The sequence below is a fragment of the Rhinopithecus roxellana genome, chromosome 7, assembly GCF_007565055.1.
Source record: "Rhinopithecus roxellana isolate Shanxi Qingling chromosome 7, ASM756505v1, whole genome shotgun sequence".
In the NCBI taxonomy this organism is placed as follows: domain Eukaryota; kingdom Metazoa; phylum Chordata; class Mammalia; order Primates; family Cercopithecidae; genus Rhinopithecus; species Rhinopithecus roxellana.
Window position 1 is genome coordinate 33359396 of NC_044555.1, and position 23175 is coordinate 33382570.

Genomic DNA, 23175 nt, shown 5'->3' on the forward strand with positions numbered 1-23175 from the left:
TCACATATTATACGATTCCATTTATGTAAAATGTCCCAAAGAGGCAAATGGGATGAGGGGTAAAGGATACCTAAGGGATATGGAGTTTCTTTCTGCAGTGATGAAAATGTTCTAAATTTTTTTTTTTTTTTTTTTTTGCAATGATGGCTGCACAACTCTGAATATACTAAAAGCTATTTAATTGTATACTTTTAAGTGGGTGAACTGTATGGTATGTACATTGTATCTCAATAAGCTGTCTTTAAAAAGTGAACTCAGGGGTTGCAAATGACCACACATCTGAGCTTTAGTCCCCATTCATCAGGGGCATAACCTGTGGAGAAAAATCAGGGAATTATGCAGTATATGGGTTAGACAGGAAAACATTCTAGAAAGAACGAGATTCTACGTATAATCTTAAGGGCAATAAAACATCATGGAAGGTTTTAAGCAGTATATAATCAGATCTACACTTTAGAAATCCCCCAAATCACTGAATTGTACATTTCAAACAAGTGAATTTTATGGTATGTAAATTATATCTCAATAAAGCCATTGAAAAAAAAATCCCTTTGGGAGCTTGAGGAGGATAAACTGGAGGGCATCAACTGGGGGAGGCTGTGGTGTAGGAGTCTGGGTGAGCGGGCTGAGCCCATCTGTTTGGACTTGAGGGAAAATGGCTTGGGGTTAGTCAGGGGAGGATCAGAATGTCTTGCCCAAGGTTAAGAAGCTGGTGGAACTTGATTTCAGAACCCAGAGCTCCCTGGCTTCAGCCCTAGTGCTCCCGCCAGCACTACAGCTGCTCCACTGACTGGTGATGGAAGCACTGTCCTCCCCGTCTAAGAGAAATGCACTTCAGAAACATGTTTCCAAAAAATGTTTCTAAGGGTTTTATTTCTAACAAGAGGAAAATAATAAAATAAAATTAAAATAGGCTTCAGTTGGAACCAAGTTTCTTGTTTTGCTTTTTTTTTTTCTTTTGAACAAATTAATTACACACCAACAATCTTTTTTTATTACAACATGAACCCAGGAGGAGGAAAGGAGACAGGGGAGGACAGGGAGGGAGGATTGAGGTGGTTGTGAGGACAAGCACCAAAAGCTTTCTTCAGATCACAGGGAGCCCTGTTCAGCTCCCCAGCCAAATTTCTTTAAAATAAAAAACTGTGAGCACGGCTATGTGAAGTTTCCTCCTCCTGGGTGGAACAGTCAGGGGAAGGGAGAGGGAGAAGGGGTAGGAAGGAAGGAAAACAGGGGAGGAGAGTGGGGGCAGGGGTTAGTGTAGCATGGCCTGGCCAGGACCAGAACTGGGGAGAGAAGGGAGAGGAGAGTCCCCCAGTTTGCATATACACTGGCCTTGTCTCTGGAATGGTGATGGCCCAGCCCCAGCCACCCCCCTGCCCACCAGCCCATCCATCTATCTGCCTCAGGTGTCTGGGAATGCTGGTTAGAGGCTACCAGGGAGGGAAGACTCCAGGGGCTGGCCCCCAGGAGCTGAGGTCTGAACAATACCTTGGAGTCAGAATACAAAAGTCAAGGGACTCAGGGGTGGGCGGGTAGGGGGGATGGCCACCCCCCTACCTGCCCACCCCCTAAGAAGCAGGCTTGATGGTCAGAAAGAGGATCCTTGAGGCCGAAGGGGGGGGTCTCTGTCAGGGTCTGTGCTAGGCTCAGCCACTGTCACAACTGTTGCTGAGGCGGCTGCAGTGGGCAGGGCAGATGCAGCCGGGGAGTCAGAGTGGAGAAAGGGGCCAAGGGGCCTGAAGTGGTCCCTTCCGCCGGTTCCAAGCCATTCTGGTTCTCCTGGGTGCTGGGGCTGCCAGTGGTGGGGATGGGTGCAGGGGGGCCCTCACCCCCAGTCTCCTCCTCCAGCTCTTCCTCCTCCTGGACCTCCTCAGCCTCTGGCCCTGAGCTCCGTACCCTCTTTGGCTCTAGCTCCTCTCGGGCTGGGTCATCGCCCTCCCCACCCCGATCCACCTTCCGCCGCCGCCGCCTCTCCAGGGCCCGGCCCCGAGCCCGACTCCCGTGACGCTCTGCCTTCTCCAGCTGTGATTACAGATAGGCAGAAAGACAGGTTGTGGGCCAGTGGTCAGGCCTGGGCTCCCTACTCGGTCTGACCTCCTGGCCCGGCCCATGACCCCTCTCCTCACCTCCAGAAGTGTGCGGATCCTCTCCAAGTCTGGGGGCTGTCCAGCCTGCAGCAGCTGCCAGATGCTGTGGTTCTCATCCAGGGTCACCTCGAGCAGGTCCCCCTCCATCATGAGCTCCTCCAAGGGGGCCCGGGTGGCCTCAGGCAGTTCCAACACAGGGCCAGTCAACTGTGGCAATAGCGAGGACAGCAGCTCCAGATCTAGGAGGTTGCAGAAACAAGCTGTGTTAAGAGGCTGCCCTTGGTCTTATCCCCACCACTACAACAGAGCTGAGGACTACATGGGTCACTCTGGTGAAATGCAGTCAACAGCCTACCCATACCACACCTAGACCTACCTCTCTTACCTGAGCCCTCCTCCAGGGCTACCTTCTCAGGACTGGTCACACTGTCTCCATTCTCCAGTAAGCCTTCGACCTGCGAAGGAGAGCAAGAATAGGTAGGGGTGACTGAACTGAAGAACCAGGCCCTATTCCTCCTCCGCCAACCCCAAACTTGAGACCCTCTGCTTTCTGGAGGAGGAGGGAAGACAGGCTGCCAGCAGGGAGCAGAGTCTAGGAATCTGGACAGATGCAGAATGGAGTAGGAAAGCTGGTCCAAAGAAAACTGAAAATTGGAGAACAAGGGGCAGGGCCGAGCCTAAACTGGGGTAGGGGCTAGGAGACAAGAATCTGAGGACAAGAGCTGGGCTGAGTAGCTCACCTTAGGCATATCCTTGCCACTGCCCTCTCTGAGGGGGTCAGAAGCAGGGGCTGCAGGGTAGTTAGGAGGCTCCTCAGGTCTGGGTTCAGCCTGTAGCCGTTGGCGGAGCTCCGCCAGCCGTCCCAACAGAGCAGTCACATCTTCAGAGGCCAGAGCCTGCCTGGCGCGGCCTTGCCAGCTGATGGCCCTCTCTGTGAGGCACTGCAGGGCCTCGCCCTCGGGCAGCCGCACAGGCAGTCTCTGCAGGGCTACCAGCAGTGCCAGGATGGTCTCCAGGCGTGGGCGCCTTGAGCGCATACACAGTGGACACAGGAATTTGGTGTCCCATTCCCACCAGGCCAGCAGTAGGGATGAGGTGGGATTGGGCCTCGGAGAGCTGAGGAGGCGAGGCACTGACACACACCGCCCATGGAACCAGTCCTGACACAGGTCACACTGCAGAGCTCCCGCCCCAGCCGGCACCTGCCCACACACACAGATAGAGGTTGTAGAGGAGGCCGTGGTCGATGATGCCAGTGGACTGGGCTTGGCCGAATTGGTGCGACGCAGCTGCAGGATACCCTCCTTCTCCTTCTGTTCCCCCTCCTTGAAGGCCACGATCTGCCATACCCAGGACAGGAACAAAGTGGGTCAGCAGCCTATCCCTTCCCTTCTCTGCTCCCGCCCCCACTTAACACCCCTACTCCCAAACCAGGAGAACTGAGGCTCAGTGGACAAGCGGTCTATGCATGACCACCCAGCTCAGACTCTATCATCACCAAGCCCTTCTCCCCATCTGTGTCTAAGCTCCTTACCACAGAGCCTGGGTCCCTGAGGTCCTGCGCAGACAGCCCCAGCAACTCTGTGTCAGATTTGTACAACCCCAGCTCCTTCTCCATCCACCGGCTGCGCTTGGTGCTGTCTGAGCCAGCGTCTGCACACGGGCAGAGAACCTGAGGCAGGCACACAGAGAGGGAATGACTGGGCTTCCCTTACATCCCCTGCCCTCTCCTTCCCTCCCTGGTGCCCCCACAAAACCCATGTTATCTCATGAGCCATCTCATAGAAGCTAGGGCAGGCGTTAAGAGATGCTGTAGGTCAAGGTCCCAGGCCTCACCTCCAGCAGCGTGTAGCAAGAATTTTTCTTGAGGAAGGTCTTGGAGGCCTTCTCCCTCCAGGAGTGCGCTGTCAGTACCTGTAGCTCTAGCTGTCTCAGCTCCTCCAGCCCCACAGGTAGGTCCCGGCCCACAGCTACTAGGCCCTCCAAGTCATCCAGGCACGGGTAGTGGTCACCATTCTAGTGACAAGGGCGAGAGACAGCTCAGTTCAACTTGCCAATGCTACTGATGCTTACTCTGTGCCTGGCCCTGAGCTGGAAAGATGAACTGGGCTGTCTTGAGGGAGAAAAAAAACAGGTGTCATCCTAAGGAACACACACTTGGCTCTCTCCCACAACACCAGCATCTTCTGACTGGCTCAGCCCTAAGTATCTCATCAGCCTTCTGTTGTAGTTTGCCTCTTCTCCTCTCCTCCACGCCCCTGCCCTGCTCAGTCCCATACCACCTGCCTTCCTGGCCCACCAATCTCATCCTAACCAGTGCCCTCTCTTCCTTCAGGCCAGCCTCACACTATTCCTCTCACCCTGCTCATCAGGCACATTTTGCCTCCTGACTACATGCCATGCCCCCTTCCTCTCTCCAGCCAACCCAAACCATCCCAGCAACCCAGCACATCCCACTGTATATGCCATCTCTTCCCAGCTGGACTGAAGGCCTGGGGTGGGAGTGGCAGGGTCCTCACTTGGATCTCATCAACATCAGCAATCCAGGCCCGGGCCTTAGCAAGAGCCTCCTTGAGAGCCTGGATGTTGGGCAGGTGAACAGGGATGTTTTCCGCTTCACGGATTATGGCCTCAAGTGTGGCTGGTGGATGCTTCTGCCTAAAGGTAGGGAAAAAAAAGAACACTCAGTCTGATGTGGTCTGCCTGACCAGAAGCCCAGCCTGACCACCAGATATATCTGCATGGGCCCCTTGGGTGTCTGTTATTCCTGCTGCCACTTGGGCCTACTTGCTTGTATTCTGCCTAAGGGTAGCTGCCAGTCCCTGCTTCCCCAAGACCGCATGCATCCAACTTCATCCTTCTGCCATAGCTCTTGCGCCTCTGTTTGTCTGCCAGTCTCCTGGCCTGCTGGCAATGCCTACATACACAACCTGTATTACGTAATCTGTTGCTGCAGTTTGTCAACTACCCTTTGTGGGGTCTTTCTACCAACATCTGCCCATCCGCCTGTCACTTGGGCTTCTGGGTATGCGCACATTAGCCTGTAGTGCTAGTCTTCTAGATAATCTCTATCTGTGCATTTCTGCTTCTTCGTCAGCCTCTCTCTGCCTTTAAGTATACAGTTTAAAAAAAAAAAAAAACAAAAACGACAAGATAGGGAACAAAAGAGGGGAGAGTCAATACAGTAACACAGGAGTGTGATACCTAAGGCCACCCATGGGAATCATCCTCTGGGTCTCCATTCAACTTTGATGTTTGGAATAGGGAAGGGAAGAAGAGAAGCAGCAGCTGGACCTACCTGGCCTCCAGGCAGAGGTGGGCTTTCTCCTCCCAGCGTTCAGCAATGGTCAGCAGCTCCTGCAGCTCGGCCTGGGCTTTATCCACAGCAGGGCTAGGGGCTACACTGGCACCCGCGACCAACAGTCCTCGCATGACAGCCAAGGTGCCCCTTCGGGCTGAGGGGGCCAGTGTGCGTTTCACCTCATCCAGCCATCGCGCCTGTTCCACCTGCCGCTGGAGCTGCTGGGCCTCAGGCACCTCCACCCCCAGCTGCCGCCCCCTCTCCAACAGGGACTGCAGTAGCCCTGGACTGGAGGGCAGTGAGGCCAGGGCCTCACGAGCCTCAGCCTGGAAGGCCTCCACCTGTTCCAGAATACCCTACCAGGACACAGGATGAAGAACAAACTCCTCAGCTGGGCCCACTGAGGAATTCCACCACCAGATGGAACCTTGTCCCACCTACCTTCTTAACCTCCAAGCTTTTGGGGCAAAGGAGCCTAACATGGACTGGGTTCTCCTTCTCCAAGCCCTAAGACAGTGGAGGTTCCTAACACTGACTGCTCATTAGAATGCCCTGGGGAATTTGTTAAGAATGCAGATTCCTGGGCCCCACACTTAGAGATTCTTAATTAACTAACAATTATTAAACTATGCTTTATTTAACTTTTCAGAGGGCTCTGTTCTCAGGGCACCAAGAAACCTCCCTGCCCTAAAAATTGCTATGCTTAGTCCTCACATAAACCCTCGCGCTCACCACCGTGGGGTCTGTTGCCCTCTCCATCTCACTCCTCCTCCACTTTCATGAATTCCCCTCCACTTTCCAAGCCCAACAAGCACCCCTGTTACCTCCTCCTCCTCTATCCCTCCTCCAGGAAACCTTACCTGGACTCTGTATCCTGTACTCATACCCTTGCCACCTGACCCTCAAGGCCCATTTCTAACAGGCAGTCACTAGACCCTTGCCTCACCCCTCCACCTGTTCTTTTCTCACATGTGTGTCCAGTCTCGCCTGAACACTTTAAGTTTTTGAAAGGAGCCAAGCGTAGCCTGCTGCTCAGGTCCCCCAGTCCCCTTGATCCCTCACCAGCACTCCAAGCATCCTCACCTTGACATCCCCAATCTGGTGCATGGCACAAGGCAGGTTGTTCATCTGGTCCAGAAAGGCCTGGAGCTCAGCCAGGGTCATCTGCAGACCCGCCACCCTGTGGGGGCTATGGAGTATCACATGTGAGGTTTCAGGTCCAAACCCAGTGCCCTCCCTCCATGTCTACGCTAAGACCCAACACCTTTCTTCACCATACCTGTCCACCTTGATCTCGCATATTTCAAATTTGCCCCAACTGCCCAGGTTAGAGGGAAGGTTTTAAATCATAGAGCATGTTCATATTATGAGGGGAAAGAATTAGAAACTAATGGGTTGTAACAAGAGCTACACTTTGCAATCCATCCTCTACTGTGAACTCTAAAGCTGTGTAGCAGGGATCAGGTTTATACATCTGTGTCCTGTTCTTACCCGTAAACCTCCCACAAAACCCCTCAGCCTCTCTCTCAGGCCACTTCCAGGTACTGATAAAAAATAAACACTTCTAGCTTTCTTATCAAGGAGGCTCTCCTCTCCTTTCTAGGTGGCCTGGTCTCCTTGCCCTCCCCAACACCTTCCAGGCCATCTCACACTCTTGTGCCTGGCAGCTTCCTGATGATGTCCATTCTGCCAAATGGTATTCACAGTCTACCCCTTGTAGCACTTTTCCTAGGTGCTGGATCCTCAGCACCTTATGTGTGCCCCGACTCCTCATGCTGTCATACCCAGCTTCCTGGCCGCTGACCAGTCCCAGAGCTCGGGACACGCAAGCCTCTGCCTCACTCAGGCAGTTCTTTAGTTGCTGCAGCAGCTCACTATTAGGAAACCTCCGCTCACGGGCTTCAGACTCTAGTGCCCTCAGTTCTTCAAGGCCTGGAAGAAGAATGAGGGCAGCAAGGAGTAGGCAGTATTGAATAAAGGCAGAGGAAGGGGGTCAGAGTACAGAAGAAAGGGAATAGAACTTGCCTGTGGAGTCCCTCCATCCCCCCATCACTCACTGCGCTTCCGCCCATCCTCCACCTCCAGGGCCACTCGCACTTTGTTGGCCCAGGTGTCAAAGGACTCAGCCCGAACCTTCAGCTTATGCAGCATGGCAGGAAGCTCATCCAAGGTATACCGATACCTGGAGGAAGAGGGCAGGCAAGAGCATGTCTGGCCCAGCTCTGCATCCTCCTTCTTGCCCCACTTCCTCCAGAAAGGCCCACGCTCACCGCAGGTACTGCCGGCTACTGGAGCACTTGCAGAGATCATTGATGTGGGAAAGGCAGACAAGGCCGTCTGGGCAGTCGTAGCAGGCCAGGGCTGACAGGAAACACGTAGTCTTGCACTTGATACACTGGCGTTCATCATCTGGGAGCAGCTCGAAAGCCTCTCGCTCAGCCTCTGTGATGCCCTAAGGGCATTTAACCCATGCGTTATATATAACCAGAACCAGGTAGCAGAATCCTCCATCTCAGCCACCACCGACCCCTACTTTAGACTCAAATCTATGCTGAGGGTCATAGGGTTTAAGAGGCCAAACCCCAGGGAGCATACCTGCCCTTTGTAAAGTCGAGACTCTCAAAGCTGGGGGAATCAGATAAACCAGGGCAAGATCAGTGTGAGCTGAGTCGGATAATTTTATAGAGGAAGAAAAATCAGGTAAGATCCAGATCAGCAGAAAGGGCCTTGTGGGTGAGAAGTGAGGAAAGTGGTGGACCAAGATACCAGAGAGGTGGCAATGTGTGGAAGTGGCCAAGGGACAGGCCTGGCTAGTTATGTGTACTGGGGAACAATATCGGCTTCCAGTTACTCAGCGCCCACTGTGTTCCAGGCACCACGCTGGCCACTTAGTAGGCAGGAGATACTTGTGCACATATATAACTTAGAGAAATTCAACTGCACGTGCTTGTGTTCAGGGTTTAAAGAGATATAATAATTTTCTCCCAACAATATGGCTTCCAAACCTAATCCAATGACTTCATCTGTTGCTCAGATAAAGAAAAAGCACTCCATTTCAAAAATGAAGAAAAAGCTGGCTATGTTGGAGTAATTGAGAGACAACCCAGTGCGTATATCTAACGGGCAATTTTAGGGATTTTAATGGGAAATGTTGACTCTAACAGTTTTTGCCTTACACACCAACTTTAACACCTAACCTCTGCATAAGTTATGAGCCCAAATCCCACTCTGCCACTTATATGCTATGTGATCATGAGTAAATCATTTAACGTCTCTGGGTCTGTTTCATTATCTAGTAAGATGGAGATAAACAGTATCATCCTTGTTGGGTTGTTATGAGGATTAACAAAAACAAAGCAGCTATGGAATCAGACAGGTATATCGGCAATTAGATTTGGTGTTCATCAAATACTTACTGTTATTAGCTCTAATTTTCAGATAAGAATATATATTCCACAGGTCTATCTCATTTTGCTAAGGCAGAAACTAAGTCTTAGGGTCAGTAACTTGCCAAACTGAGTTAATTTTGACTCTAAAGTCAGAAAATATTCTAAGGATGAAGTCTCTAGGGTTTTTTTTTTTGACTATGGACTCTTGAGAATTGGATGTAAACTATGAGTCCTCTTCCCAGAAACATACTTAAATACACATACAGTCTCTTATAGGATTCCAAGACTATGGTGTTCAGAATGCTTCTCTGAGGTAAGGGCCAAGTGTGAAGAATTCTGAATGTCAAGATGAGAAAGTCTATTCTCCCCACCTTGCTTTGGCTCCTTCCCACAGCTTGGCACAGCCACATGGCCATCATTTAATAACAGTACTGAACAAAGTGAGAAAATGATGTCTGGAAAAGCCCAGGGACTCAACAACTAACATCACAACTGAGAGGCCCCAGACTTCCAACACTACTGTAGCTATAGCTCTCCCTATAGCCCACACTCACAGGAAAGCTATAAATGAGCTTTAAAGTAAGAAAGTATTACCCTAAATAGGCAGCAAGGGATCCCACAGAACCAGCACTCCTTTGTAATCTTATGAAAGACTCTCACAAAGTCAATTCCCTAACTGGGCAAGTGTGAAATTTGAAGATGATGGCTGAAACTACACAAGTGGACTTTAGAGCTCTGTAGCAGCTTTCACTCAGCTACACACACAACTGACACAAGCTTACAAGAAATCAATTAAAGCAGGACCACCTTCTACTTGATAATATTATTGCCCTAGCTTGAGTTACTGAAACATCTGCATGTAATAAAATAGCAATTCCTGAGAAACATTCCATATTTCAGTTTCTTCATGTATTAACATTATCAATAATAGCAGCTGCAACATTGCAAAGGCAATGTTAGAGAGATGGTTTTCACATAAATCACCTTACTCTAACTTTACATCTTGCAAGTTAGATATTTATTCCCATTTTAGAGTGGGAAAGTGAGATATGAAAGATCAAGTAACTTGATACAGTCACCTAGATAATCAGCAGTGAGGTTTCATATGCCAGTCTATTTTGCTGGGTCATTTAAATAATGATAAATAGCTGCTATACCAGTACCTGTCATGGGTCAGTCACTAAACAAACATTATCTTTAATCCAATCAACTATCCAAAAAGATAAGCATTATCATAACCCCATTTTTCAGATGGGAAAACTGACAATGAAGTAAATCAACTTAAGCAAGGTTGCTAGTAAAGGGTATAGCAGAGAATGGTATGTGGTTTTCAATTAAGATGCATCTAGTTCTTTTCACTACACTCCAAGAGTAGAGGCTACATCTTCTTGGTGCTGCTGCCTCTGCCTCCCCGAACTTCCACCAGAATAGGGTGCTTGATCTGGGGTACTCTCCCCACCTTCTCCAGCAGGGCCTTTCGTAGACGCCGCTCTTCTTGCACCATGATGAACATCTCCTTATGCACAGCTGCCGCCAGGTTCAGGTCTAGCTTCTCTGGGCAGGCAGCCATCTTGCAGATAAGCTCCTCATGGGAGAAGACGCAGTATCTCCGGAGCCGGCGGTAGTGTTCAATGCACTGGCGCCCAGCAGGCAACTGTGGGCAGGTTCAAGATTGAGTGTGGCCAAGTCTGGCGGCCATGATGCCCCAGCTTCTCCACAACCCTCCTGCTTCTCCCCCCAATCTCACCACATTCTAGACTCACCCAGTCGGCAGTGCAAAAGTTGACGGCCTCGGCAAAGTTGTAGCCTTGGTTGAAGCCGCTGTGGTAAGCACGAGGGAAAGTGATGACAAATTCTCCTGCACACTGGTTTGTGCGGACAACCTGAGGAACAAGAAAGGCCATGGCTGTTGAGACAGAGATTTTCCTGTATGCAGACCTGACTTAAGTGCAAGGTCATTAAGGAGACAAAAGCCTCAGGGAACACAGTCTGACAACAGAATCCCAGACTCTCCAACTCTGAAAGGAAGGACCACTGGTCTCTGCTCTCAAGGTTTTGATGTGTGTTGAGATGACAGGGAGATCTGAGATTTAAAAATGTATGTCAAAATATTCCAACTTCCTTTAGTAATTTTTGCAAAAATTATAAATATCACTTTTAATTAGGCTGGACAAGCTTTTTTAGTTATTTACTTTCATCAGTTATATATGCAGTTTTAAGAGTCAAATGGCTCTATAAAGATCTGTTATAAAATCTGCCAGCCTTGATATTCTCCCTTCCCCAGACCCAATCACTTCTACCTCTTCTGATTATTTTGGTGTTGATAACTACCTTAAATAACATGCTTCTAGACTGTTAAAAATAGCCTCCTGTTTCTCAATTTGCTTAGTTTTTTATGCATATATCCCTAACTTTCTGACCAATATTCAAATCTCTTTTCCTATCAATTTTCACCTTTCTGTAACAGTCTCTCATGCAACCTTCTGATCTGTCCCAATCTGGACCAGCTGTCCTCCCTGGATCATCACTTTCTTGTGACAGATCTCCTATTTCCTAGATCCCATGTCTTCCTCGTTCTTGGTTTATTCCTTTGCTATGCTTAAGAACATCCTCCAACAGTTTCCTAAGAAATGGTGTGAAGAACCTACTTTTCTTTTTTTAAAAAAAGTCTCTATTCTTACTCTCACACTTGACTGTATATAGAATTCTAAGATGAAAATCCTTTTTTTTAAACTCCCATAGTTGTTGACTCAGAAAATAATTTTAAAGGCACACTGCTCTGATCTTCTAGTGCTACTGTTGAAAAGTTTGAAGCCATTCTGATTTCTAATGCTTTGATAAGCATTTGAAACCTGTTTCTCTCTCGAGCTTATAGGATTCTTCTGGTCTCAGTGTTTGACATGGAAATTTACAAGATACATCTTGGTATGAATTTCTTTTCACTCTTGTACTGGGTAGGCCCATTGACTCTGGAAAATCGATTCTCCAGTTCAGGGAAATTTTCTTGAATGATTTCATCCTCTCAGTTTTCATCTATTTTCTTTTTATAACTCCTATTTGAATACTGAACCTCCTAGAAAAATTCCCTATTTTTTCTACCCTTTTCCATCTTTTTACTCTATTTTTTTGAAGATTTCCTCAACTATCTTTCAAAAGTGGAAAACATACACTTTTTACATTGTTCATTTTTGCTATCATAATTTTGTTTGCATATGCTATTTTTTAAACAGTATTCTGGTCTTCATTCATGTTTACAGTATATGCTTTTCTTTTGAAGTTTATTTCTCCCTGCCTAGCCTCTGTATCTCCAAGTTGCTTCTGTTTTTTGGGGGTTTATTTTTTAGGGTTTCCTCAGTTGTTGTTGTTTTTGTTTTTGACACAGAGTCTCACTCTGTCGCCCAGGCTGTAGTGCAGTGGCGCGATTTCGGCTCACTGCAACCTCCGCCCCCCGGGTTCAAGTGATTCTCCTGCCTCAGCCTTCCAAGTAGCTGGGATTACAGGCATACGCCACCACGCCGTATTTTTAGTAGAGACGGGGTTTTGTCATGTTGGCCAGGCTGGTCTCAAACTCCAGACCTCAGGAGATCCACCCGCCGTGGCCTCCCAAATTGCTGGGATTACAGGCGTGAGCCATTGTGCCAGCTTCTCAGTTGTTTTCTGTGGCTGCCTGCTTATATTTAAGAGGAAGAGATTAAAAAGCTGAATGGAAGCTCTGAGTACACAGATGAAGCTTGTCAACTGTAAGCTTCACTGTAGGGTGATCTAGCTAAGTCATTTAGTTTGGGAAACTCCAGGTCTTTCCTCGCAGGCCAGTCAGATTCCTCAGAGAAAACCCTCTTTTTTTTTTTGCCTGTAGGAAAAAAGGCCTGGCAGCCAGTATTCTAACAGCCAAGTGGAGAATGATGGCTGGGAACCTCAACATCCAGTATGATAAATCCTAAGTACATTCCCTATAACTCTACCCTCAATTGTACCTAGGAGACTTAATCCAGAGACTCTGTTTTAACCTCTTCAGAAATAAATCTTCAGTCTTTTACTAGAGTGACTAGACATTTCTAGTTGCCCAGCATGGGAGATCTCACAGCCTTTTTTTTTTTTTTTTTTTTTGATACGCGGTCTCACTCTGTTGCCCAGGCTGGAATGCAGTGGGGTGATCTCCGCTCATTGCAAGCTCCGCCTCCCAGGTTCACGCCATTCTCCTGCCTCAGCCTCCTGAGTAGCTGGGACTACAGGCGTGCGTCACCACGCCCGGCTAATTTTTTGTAATTTTAGTAAAGACGGGGTTTCACTGTGTTAGCCAGGATGGTCTCGATCTCCTGACCTTGTGATCCACCCACCTCAGCCTCCCAAAGTGCTACGATTACAGGCGTGAGCCACTGCACCCGGCCCCCACAGCTTCTTAGATAGACATGAACCAATCCTTACTTTCACCCCATCCATCTTTACCCCTAGAACGCCTGGTGCCACCCATAACAAATCTTTGGGGGATTCTGAGGTATGAATTGGGTTGGTTCTCAAGATGTCCTCAGTATTGGTTTATGTTTCAGTTTTCTCATCTGTTTTCCAGTTTCAAGAATTTTATCGTTGTCTCCTCTCTCATATTCTCCATCTCTGTAATTTTTTTCACCTTAAAAAATCCCTTTATGTAATTTTTGTGGAGTCTCAGTACAGAATGGAAGTAGCCATGTGTATGCTTAATCTGTCATCTTTACTGAGAAGCCTCACAAAGCTTTTTAAGGTAAACATTCAATTTTGTTGAAGACACAGTGAAGTAGGTACAGTGCTGGTAAGGGAATCAATACATTCTACTCTCTGGAAAACAAATTTGTTAATGTATATCAAGAACCCTTCAACCCAATGATTCCTCTGCCAGGAGTCTAAATTAATTTGGGGAGAATTAACATCTTAACAATATTAAATCTTCCCATTCATAAACATATCTCCACATTTATTTGGACCATGCATCAAGCTTGCACCTCCATCATATTTTCTTCTCAAATCTCTCTCTACTTAGAGGCAACATCAGCATTTCTTTCTTACCTGTATTACTGCATTGGCCTCAATTACTAACTGCCAGAACTATCTTCCAAAAAATGCAAATCTGACCACATAATGCCTCAGCTGAGAGTCCCTCACTGGAATCCCCATGCCCACATGATTAAGTCACAGTTCTGACAGGTAAACTCTTACTCTTCTTTTAGGGATCACTGCTCCTGCAAAACTTTTCCTGATAACCCCTGCTTCCTAAATGACCTAGTTTGTTGCTCTTTCTTAGCGCCTTTAATGGTTTATTCCACTTATTTTCTCCTCTGTCCAGCACTCAGCTATGCATACACAAATGCAGGCACTGGCTTATTTGCCTTCAAAGTGTTGACCAGAGAGGCCTTGCACAAAGAATGAGCTCTAGCAACATTTACTGAATGATCTAGTACCAGGCTTAATTTTATTTATTATTAATTAATTAGAAGGGGTCTTACTATGCCAGCCTTAATTTTATAGACATGAAAACTAAGTCTCAGATAAGCCTCAGGTAGCAGAGCCAGGAGTAGAACTTGATGCTTATAACTCTGTCTCACTCTGCACCCTGATTCTGGCAATGTCACTTTACTATTTCCTATGTGGTTATTTAGAAAAGTTCTCCTCACATTCTGCAGCTGTTAAAAATGACAACTGCGAATAGCCAAAAAGTAAAAACAACTCAAAAAGTTCATCAACTGGTGAATATTACTGGGCCATCAAAGGAATAAAGTTCTGACACATGTTGCAATGTGGATGAACCCCAAAAACATGCTAAGTGAGAGAAGAAACAAATGACCACATACTATTCCATTTGTATGAACTGTCCAGAAAAGACAAATCTATAGACAGAAAACAGATGAATGGTTGACTGGGACTAGGAGCTGGAAAGGGGAGTGACTGTAAATGGGTATAAGGGATCTTTTTGGGGTGGTGGAAATGTTCTACAACTGGATTGTAGACATGGTAGCACAACTCCATAAATTTACTGGATTGTGTACTTAAAATGGGTGAATTTTACGGTATGTAGCAAATCATACTGCAATACAACTTTTAAAAATGGTTATAATTCATATAGCAACAAAGCGAAAATCATTCTAGACCAGTGCTGTCCAAGAGAAATATGCTCGGTACATAGGTACTTTTAAATTCTTTTGCTGGGCACGGTGTCTCACGCTTATAATCTCAGCAGTCTGGGAGACCAAGACAGGCAGATCACTTGAAATCGGGAGTTCAAGATCAGCCTGGCCAACATGGTACAACCCTGTCTCTACTAAAAATACAAAAATTAGCCGGATGTGGTGGCGCACGCCTGTAATCTCAGCTACTCAGGAGGCTGAGGCGGGAGAAACGCTTGAACTCAGGAGATGGAGGTTGCAGTGAGCCAAGAGCGCACCACTGCACTCCAACCCGGGCAACAGAGTGAGATTCCTTCACAAAACAAAACAAAAAAAACTGGCGCAGTAGCTCACGCCTGTAATCCTAGCACTTTGGGAGGTCGAGGCGGGAGGATCAACTGAGGTCAGGAGTTCGAGACCAGCCTAGCCAACATGGTGAAACCCCATCTCTACTAAAAATACACAAAAATTAGCCAGGCATAGTGGCTCATGCCTGTAGTTCCAGCTACTTGGGAGACTGAGACAGGAGAATCGCTTGAACCTGGGAGGCGGAGGTTGCAGTCAGCCGAGATCATGTCACTTGCACTCCAGCCTGGGTGACAAGAGTAAGATTCCTTCTCCAAAAACAAAAAGAAAAAGAAATTTTTTTAGTAGCCACATTAAAAAGGTAAAAAGAAACAGGTAAAATTAAGTTAAACATATTTTATTTAACTTAATATATCCACAATATTATTATTTCTAGGTATAATTGGTACACAAAAGTATTAAGTGAGATACTTGGCATTCTTTGTTACGTACTAAGTCTTGAAAGCTAACATGCATTTTATACTTTTGGCACATTTCAGCGAGGACTAGCCACATCTCAAGTGCTCAGTAGCCACGTGTAGCCAGTGGCTACCAAATCGGACAGTGCAGTTCTACACCAATAAACTTATTAAATTGATTATAAAAACCATACACTGATTATTGCTATGTCGAATTTTACATAAAAAATAACAGATGGAAACATAACAATGTTTAGATGTTTAGGGTGGAGAGAATAGGAGCAAACTTTCTGTTTTCCATTTTCTGGGAAGAGGGCATGTTTATTTTATAATGAAAATAGGCCGGGCACAGTGGCTCATGCCTGTAATCCCAGCACTTTGGGGAGGCCAAGGTGGGTGGATCACCTGAGGTCAGGAGTTCGAGACCATCCTGGCCAACATGGTGACACTCCGTCTCTACTAAAAATACAAAAATTAGCTGTGCATGGTAGCAGGCACCTGTAATCCCAGCTACTCAGGAGGCTGAGGCAGGGTAATCACTTGAACCCGGGAGGAGGAGGTTGCAGTGAGCTGAGATTGTGAGCCGAGATTGTGCCACTGCACTCCAGCCTGAAGCCTGGGTGACAGAGTGAGACTCCGTCTCAAAAAAAAAAAAAAAAAAAAAAAAGAAAATCATACTTACATTACATATCTATAAAAAGAAATGTCCTTCTCCCACCAAATGGGAAGGCAGGGCGGTGGGGGCAGGGAGCTAAAGATACCTCTGGGGGAGCTCCAGCTGGCTAAACTGCAGCCTGCCAGCATGAGAACATAAACATCACAGATGCTTCGATTAAGGGGATACTGCCAAGTCCAAAGGGCCTGGAGATGCTGGGAACTACCTATAGGAAGGGCAGGGGCAGACAGAGGGCTGGGTGGCAAAGTAGTAGCTGGCCAGAGAAGACGGTGAGCTACGAGCAGGAGAAATGCTGTGGAGGTGTAAGCAAAAAGCACATATTTCAGAGTCTGTGATAAAGTTTTGTTTTTTTTTTTTTTTTTTTGAGACGGAGTCTCGCTGTGTTGCCCAGGCTGGAGTGCAGTGGCGCAATCTCGGCTCACTGCAAGCTCCGCCTCCCGGGTTTACGCCATTCTCCCGCCTCAGCCTCCAAGTAGCTGGGACTACAGGCGCCCGCCACCGCGCCCGGCTAGTTTTTTGTATTTTTAGTAGAGACGGGGTTTCACCGTGTTAGCCAGGAGGGTCTCGATCTCCTGACCTCGTGATCCGCCCGCCTCGGCCTCCCAAAGTGCTGGGATTACAGGCTTGAGCCACCGCACCCGGCCGATAAAGTTTTTTAAAAAGAGGTAAGGATTAAACAGCTCCATGACCTTCTGCATATACACACACACACACACACACACACACACACATATATGCCTCTTAGCTACCCAAATCCTTCAGAGAATCCTTTTTTTTTTTTTTTTTGGGATGGAGTCTCGCACCTGTTGCCCAGGCTGGAATGCAATGGCATGATCTTGGCTCACTGTAATCTCCGCCCCCTGGGTTCAAGCAATTCTCCTGCCTCAGCCTCCCCAGTAGCTGGGACTACAGGCATGTGCCACCACGCCTGGCTAATTTTGTATTTTTATTAGACACAGGGTTTCGCCATGTTGGCCAGGCTGGTCTCAAACTCCCCACCTCAGGTGATCCGGCCGCCTCAGCCTCCCAAAGTGCTGGGATTATAGGCATAAGCCATTGTGCCCGACTCTTTTTTTTTTTTTTTTTTTTTTTTAAGACAGAGTCTCACTATGTTGCCCAGGCTGGAGTGCAGTGGTGCAATCTCAGCTCACTACAACTTCTGCCTCCCGGGTTAAAGCGATTCTCCTGCCTCCAGCTCCTGAGTAGCTGGGATTACAGGCGTGCACCACCATACCCGGCTAACTTTTGTACTTTTAGTAGAGACCGGGGTTTCACCATGTTGGCCAGGCTGGTTTCAAACTCCTGACCTCAAGGGATCTGCCTGCCTCAGCCTCCCAAAGTGCTCAGATTACAGGTGTGAGCCACTGCGCCTGGCCAAGAGAATCCTCTTTTACAGTTTTCCATGGCATTATAGACAAGGACTGATGCTGTGCTATGGGTCAGGAAGACAGAAGTCTGAGGAAAGTCAGACCCCATGTCTACTTATGAAGCAGAACTCAAGCCCTTGATCATCGAGTCCGGTAATCCTTAAATGGGGTGAGGTAAAGAGAGAAACAGATAACTCCCTGAGTGGAGGAAGACTGCCTAAACTGTTATAGGACACCTCCTTCTGTCCAATTCCCTAGATATCCCAAGTCCTTGGTTAAATATCACTAAATTTTATAATAAAAAAATATTACTCATGGGACATATAGTATACCAAAACAAGGTGAAGGTAAAAAGAAACGCAGGTGAGAACCACTGACTTAGTCCAAAACCCTACTGTACAGATATCTAGGAATATTTGAAGGAGACATTAATTCAATATTTATTGACTATCTCATGCATTAGAGTAAGTAGTAATGTGTCCAAGGCCAAAGAGTGTGGAAGGGAGTAGGGAAGAGTAGCAGCCCCAGGTAACACTTAAAGCAGAGATACAGGATCTACTAATTCCTGTTCTTACAGAACTAGTGATCAAGCTGTTTTAAGATCCACACCAGAAAACTGGCTGATGCTAATCAATGCTAGAAATTCCCAGGAATATAAAGTCTCTCACAGGTAAGCCACGTTGTATACCCAGCAAAATGTTTTAAAGGGTAAGAGAGAAGTACACAGAGGATAGCCCAGAACTCTGGGTTCAACTTTTGACCTGTTAAATAAAAAGACCTATCCATTGCTCTGAGAAGGGTAAGAGTATACAAGGTATGGCAGAGGCTGCTAGTTGTACCCTGATATTCATTCTTGTCTTCTGTCATAACAACATGACCTCCCGTTTATAAGCGGTACTTGACCATCCAAAATAAGAATTACATTTCACAGTTTTCCCTGCAGCTAGATGTGGTCATTATGACCAAGTTTTTACTAACAGAAGATGAATGGAAATGATGTGTGCCCTTGAAAGATTTGTCTAGCCCTGCCCTTTCCCATTTCCCTCTTCCACTGGCTGGAATGTAGATGTGATAATAAGCCACCCCTTAGGTGTTACCCTCTATCACATGGCCCAGAGGGTATACCATCATATGGTACATCTAATCACTATTATTTTGGGTCTCTACTAGAGTAGTCAAACCTGTAGCCCAATTAAGAACAGCAACGAAGAAAGGGCAGGGGCAGAATCTAGACAACCACCACCACCACCATCACAAAGGACATCACTAAATCATTCCTGCTGCTTGTCCCTGTTGCCTGGGTACTCACTGGCACGCCATGGGACATGAGGGTGTTGGGATTCATGAGGGTGACAAGTTGGTGCAGGAGGTCAGGCTGGCTATCAAATAGTTCAGGTGTCAGCTTCTTCATCACCTCTTCCAAATGTTCTGCTGCAAGTGAGGGCACCCCATACCAGGTCTTCGGCTCACCCCTGCACAAATGGAAAAGGGACACACACAATCACACCTTGGTCATGCAGGGAGCCCACACTGACTTGATTCCCTGGCTCCCCAGGGCCCCACTCACCAGTGGAGGTAGTTAATGGAGTAACTCCAGTGATCCTCAATATGCCAGCAAAAGGCTGAGAAGACCATGCCCACGTAGAGCCAGGGCACCTTCATGCCAGAGATATCTGCATTGATGTGGCACAGTACAGACTGTTCCAACACCGGCATCACATTTAGGTTCCAACCACTGGTAGCATACTCCTGCCAGGTCAGGTATTTGTAAAAAGGGCATGAGGGTTATGCTAAGGAACTGAGATCTTAAGTCATTTTCTTTAGCCTAGGGAACCTTAATTTTGAGGTCAGAGACTTTTTTGAAACATCTTAAGAAACATATAGGTTTTCTCCCTACCTCTCCACCAAAAAGCAGACATACAAAATTTCAATTCTATTCACTTCAATTTCTGCAAAATTTACAGATATATCCATCTACCAAAATACCTGCAAGTTAAAAAAAATCCTGCTCTGGATCAAAATGTACCCTTTCTTGGAAGCACAACTAAGCCCTCATTTTCTCTTGTGCATACAAACCCCACCCCCTGAACACTTCTTATGGATGAGCCAGAATCTCATATACCTTCTCATTTAATTTTTATAACAAATTTGCAAGGTAGATATTATCCCCATTTTAGAGATAAGGAAATGGGCTCGCAGAGGTGAAAGAACCCATCTCATGTTTGTACATGCCAGGTACCAGACTGTTTTCTTTCATCTCATCTAAATCTCACGGCTATATAAGACTAGCATAATTATCTTCATCTTACAGAGATATTGAGTTTTTCAGATATTAAATGATTTGCCTAAGTTCACACAGCTGACATGTAACCATGATCATCCACTCACCTCCTCTTCAGGGGTTAGGTGCCGTTTACTGTCACTGACAGGGAAACCGCTGCCAAATTCTTTGGAATGAATGTCAGCTCCATACTCAACAGTCACATCTTCCTCAATGCTATTTACCAGCCTCCAGAACTCCTTCTCCACAAGTTCTGTGGGCACCATCTAGGGGAAGAAAGGTAGCAGTTGACCATGGCCCATCACATCCTGGACCCATTGACCCAGGTGAGCTGAGACCATCTGGCACCAACACCTATGATCCTAGCCCAACACTACCTCAGCCCTCCATCACCTACATGCACGGGCATGTTGAAGTAGTCAGCTTTAAAGGAGTCGGCCATCTCGCCAAAGCTCTGCAGAGTGTATTCCCGGGTAGCCTGCTCAAAGCCAAAGGCTTCTGGGGGCCGCTTACACTCCTAAAACCCAAAGGAGAACATGTCACCAAAACAGAGGCAAAGAGGTGAAGAATCCTCACAAGTGGAACTGGAATATAAGCCGTAGCGAGCGAGAAGAGCCCTAGGTCTGCACTCAAGGCCCCTGAGGCAGGCCTTACTTTATAGCTGTACCTTTTGCTCTTACCACTTCGGCTTAGTCTTTTCATTCCCCATCATGCTTTTTCTGCTCAGTTCCTCCCTACTGCAATGTCCTTTTCCACTTTCTTTCATTGGTTCTTCAAAACTCAATTCCAGTCTCACAACTTCCAGGGAGTCATCTCATGCTCTTTTCTTCCTTTAGGACTTTATCTAAATGGCTCTGACTTTTTTTTTTTTTTTTTGAGACGGAGTCTTGCTCTGCCGCCCAGGCTGGAGTGCAGTGGCCGGCTCTCAGCTCACTGCAAGCTCCGCCTTCCGGGTTGACGCCATTCTCCTGTCTCAGCCTCCCGAGTAGCTGGGACTACAGGCGCCCGCCTCGTCGCCCGGCTGGTTTTTTGTATTTTTTAGTAGAGACGGGGTTTCACCGTATTAGCCAGGATGGTCTCGATCTCCTGACCTCGTGATCCGCCCGTCTCGGCCTCCCAAAGTGCTGGGATTACAGGCTTGAGCCACCGCGCCCGGCCGGCTCTGACTTTAATATGCTATCCGGTGTTCTTCTGCCACCATTTTTCCTCTCTCATTAAAATGTGATTCTACTTTTTTTTTTTTTTTGAGACACAGTCTTGCTCTGTCGCCCAGACTGGAGTGCAGTGGCACAATCTCAGCTCACTGCAACCTCCACCTCCCAGGTTCAAGCGATTCTCCTGCCTCAGCCTCCCGAGTTGCTGGGATTACAGGTGCCCGCCACCAAGCCTGGCTAACTTTTGTATTTTCAGTAGAGATGGGGTTTCACCATGTTGGCCAGGCTGGTCTCAAACTCCTGACCCTGTGATCCGCCCGCCTTGGCCTCCCAAGTGCTGGGATTACAGGCATGAGCCACCATGCCCGGCCTCTAAAATGTGATTCTATGCAGGATGCTTAGGGAAGTTTTTTTATGCCCAGACTAGAACTATAAGGCTGGGAAAATGGCATTGAATATCCTAGCACCTTGAAAGATGGAAAATGGGGCTGGGCATGGTGGCTCATGCCTGTAATACCAGCACTTTTGGAGGCTAAGGTGGGTAGATCACATGAGGTCAGGAGCTTGAGACCAGCCTGGCCACCACAGTGAAACTCTGTCTCTACTAAAAATACAAAAACTAGTCAGGCGTGGTGGCAGGCACCTGTAATCCCAGCTACTCAGGAGGCTGAGGCAGGAGAATCACTTGAACCTGGGAGGCAGAGGTTGCAGTGAGCAGAGATGGCATCACTGCACTCCAGCCTAGGTGACAGAGCAAGATTCTGTCGCAAGAAAAAAAGAAAAAAGAACGTAATCCCAGCACTTTGGGAGGCCGAGATGGGTGGATCACGAGGTCAGGAGATCGAGACCATCCTGGCTAACATGGTGAAATCCCATCTCTACTAAAAAATACAAAAAAAAAAAAACTAGCCGGGCGAGGTGGCGGGCGCCTGTAGTCCCAGCTACTCAGGAGGCTGAGGCAGGAGAATGGCGTAAACCCAGGAGGCGGAGCTTGCAGTGAGCTGAGATCCGGCCACTGCACTGCAGCCTGGGCGACAGAGCAAGACTCGGTCTCAAAAAAAAAAAAAAAAAAAAGAAAAAAAGAAAAAAGAAAGAAAGATGGAAAATGAAGACACTGGCTTTTACAGTATAAACCTTCCACTACTTCTGTTCTTGAGACTGTCTCAGAAGACAGGATGTGGGTCTACCTCATTTTGTACCTATGCTCATTATTTTAGATGAGAACGATATGTACCCCAAAATCAGACACACACCATGTTTATGTTTGAAAAATAAATGTCAGTCTGATCCACTGACTTATAACCACTTAAGAGAGTCAAGTAGAGTCGATAGTCTTGATACTGTTGGTATCCAAACTCCTCCCCAACTGGAATCTCCACCACTACCAAGGCCAATATGCACTGCCCTGATTTTTCCTCATCTGTGTATGTCTGTGTGTGTGTATGTATGCATGTGCACACCTGGTCTCTACAACCACAGTTGAGTCCCTAAGATAAGGCGAATGTCTGCTCTCCAGAAATTCAGAGGGAAATGTAGAAGATAAGCACCAAGAATTTGGGTGAAGGTAGGAAGTTCATGAAATGTACCTGCCCAACTTCCTGGCCACTTGGCCCTTACTGCTGCTTCGGCTGCTCTCCTTACTGCCCCTATACCCACAGTAGGCATGCTCTCCTGCTATACCTCTGTTCCTGCTAGTCCTCCACCTCCCAGTCCCGAACAGCCACCCACCTCGCTAGTTAAAGCCTGTATCACTGCCTCAGTCTAAATATAACAAGAGAAAAACAACTAAATAAATATTATACCTATGATATACCATCTAAAAAAAATTACAGACCTTGATTAAACTTAATAATACAGAGAAATGGTTATAAAATAACAAATGAAAATATATAACAAGATCTCAAACTTGTTATAGTTACATATTAAGTAACAGCAAAAAGATGAGAAAAAAATATACCAAACTATTAACAATGGCTATCACTGGGTAGTGGGAAGGCAAGTAATTTGTCTATTTTCCAA

General features: G+C 47.1%; 1 protein-coding gene across 9 annotated transcripts in view; it reads right to left on the reverse strand.

The window, feature by feature from the left end:
• The window catches only part of KDM5C (lysine demethylase 5C), a 34943-nt gene continuing 11768 nt past the window's right edge, over positions 1 to 23175 (reverse strand). For 2 of the 9 annotated variants that reach the window (XM_010364529.2, XM_030934129.1), the window contains 18 exons: positions 20400 to 20519; positions 20110 to 20268; positions 19289 to 19470; positions 19031 to 19193; positions 10544 to 10663; positions 10240 to 10434; positions 7662 to 7843; positions 7449 to 7573; positions 7176 to 7323; positions 6475 to 6580; positions 5389 to 5747; positions 4610 to 4748; positions 3927 to 4106; positions 3625 to 3762; positions 2831 to 3430; positions 2467 to 2545; positions 2130 to 2329; positions 846 to 2025 (listed from right to left, as the gene is read on the reverse strand). In XM_010364529.2, the coding sequence (XP_010362831.1) occupies positions 1660 to 2025; positions 2130 to 2329; positions 2467 to 2545; positions 2831 to 3430; positions 3625 to 3762; positions 3927 to 4106; positions 4610 to 4748; positions 5389 to 5747; positions 6475 to 6580; positions 7176 to 7323; positions 7449 to 7573; positions 7662 to 7843; positions 10240 to 10434; positions 10544 to 10663; positions 19031 to 19193; positions 19289 to 19470; positions 20110 to 20268; positions 20400 to 20519 (3561 nt within the window). In that variant the 3' untranslated portion in view covers positions 846 to 1659. Of the gene's footprint in view, positions 314 to 839; positions 2026 to 2129; positions 2330 to 2466; positions 2546 to 2830; positions 3431 to 3624; positions 3763 to 3926; positions 4107 to 4609; positions 4749 to 5388; positions 5748 to 6474; positions 6581 to 7175; positions 7324 to 7448; positions 7574 to 7661; positions 7844 to 10239; positions 10435 to 10543; positions 10664 to 19030; positions 19194 to 19288; positions 19471 to 20109; positions 20269 to 20399; positions 20520 to 23175 lie in introns of those variants that run through there. The other 7 variants (XM_030934128.1, XM_010364528.2, XM_030934131.1 and 4 more) reach the window with 6 other exon arrangements.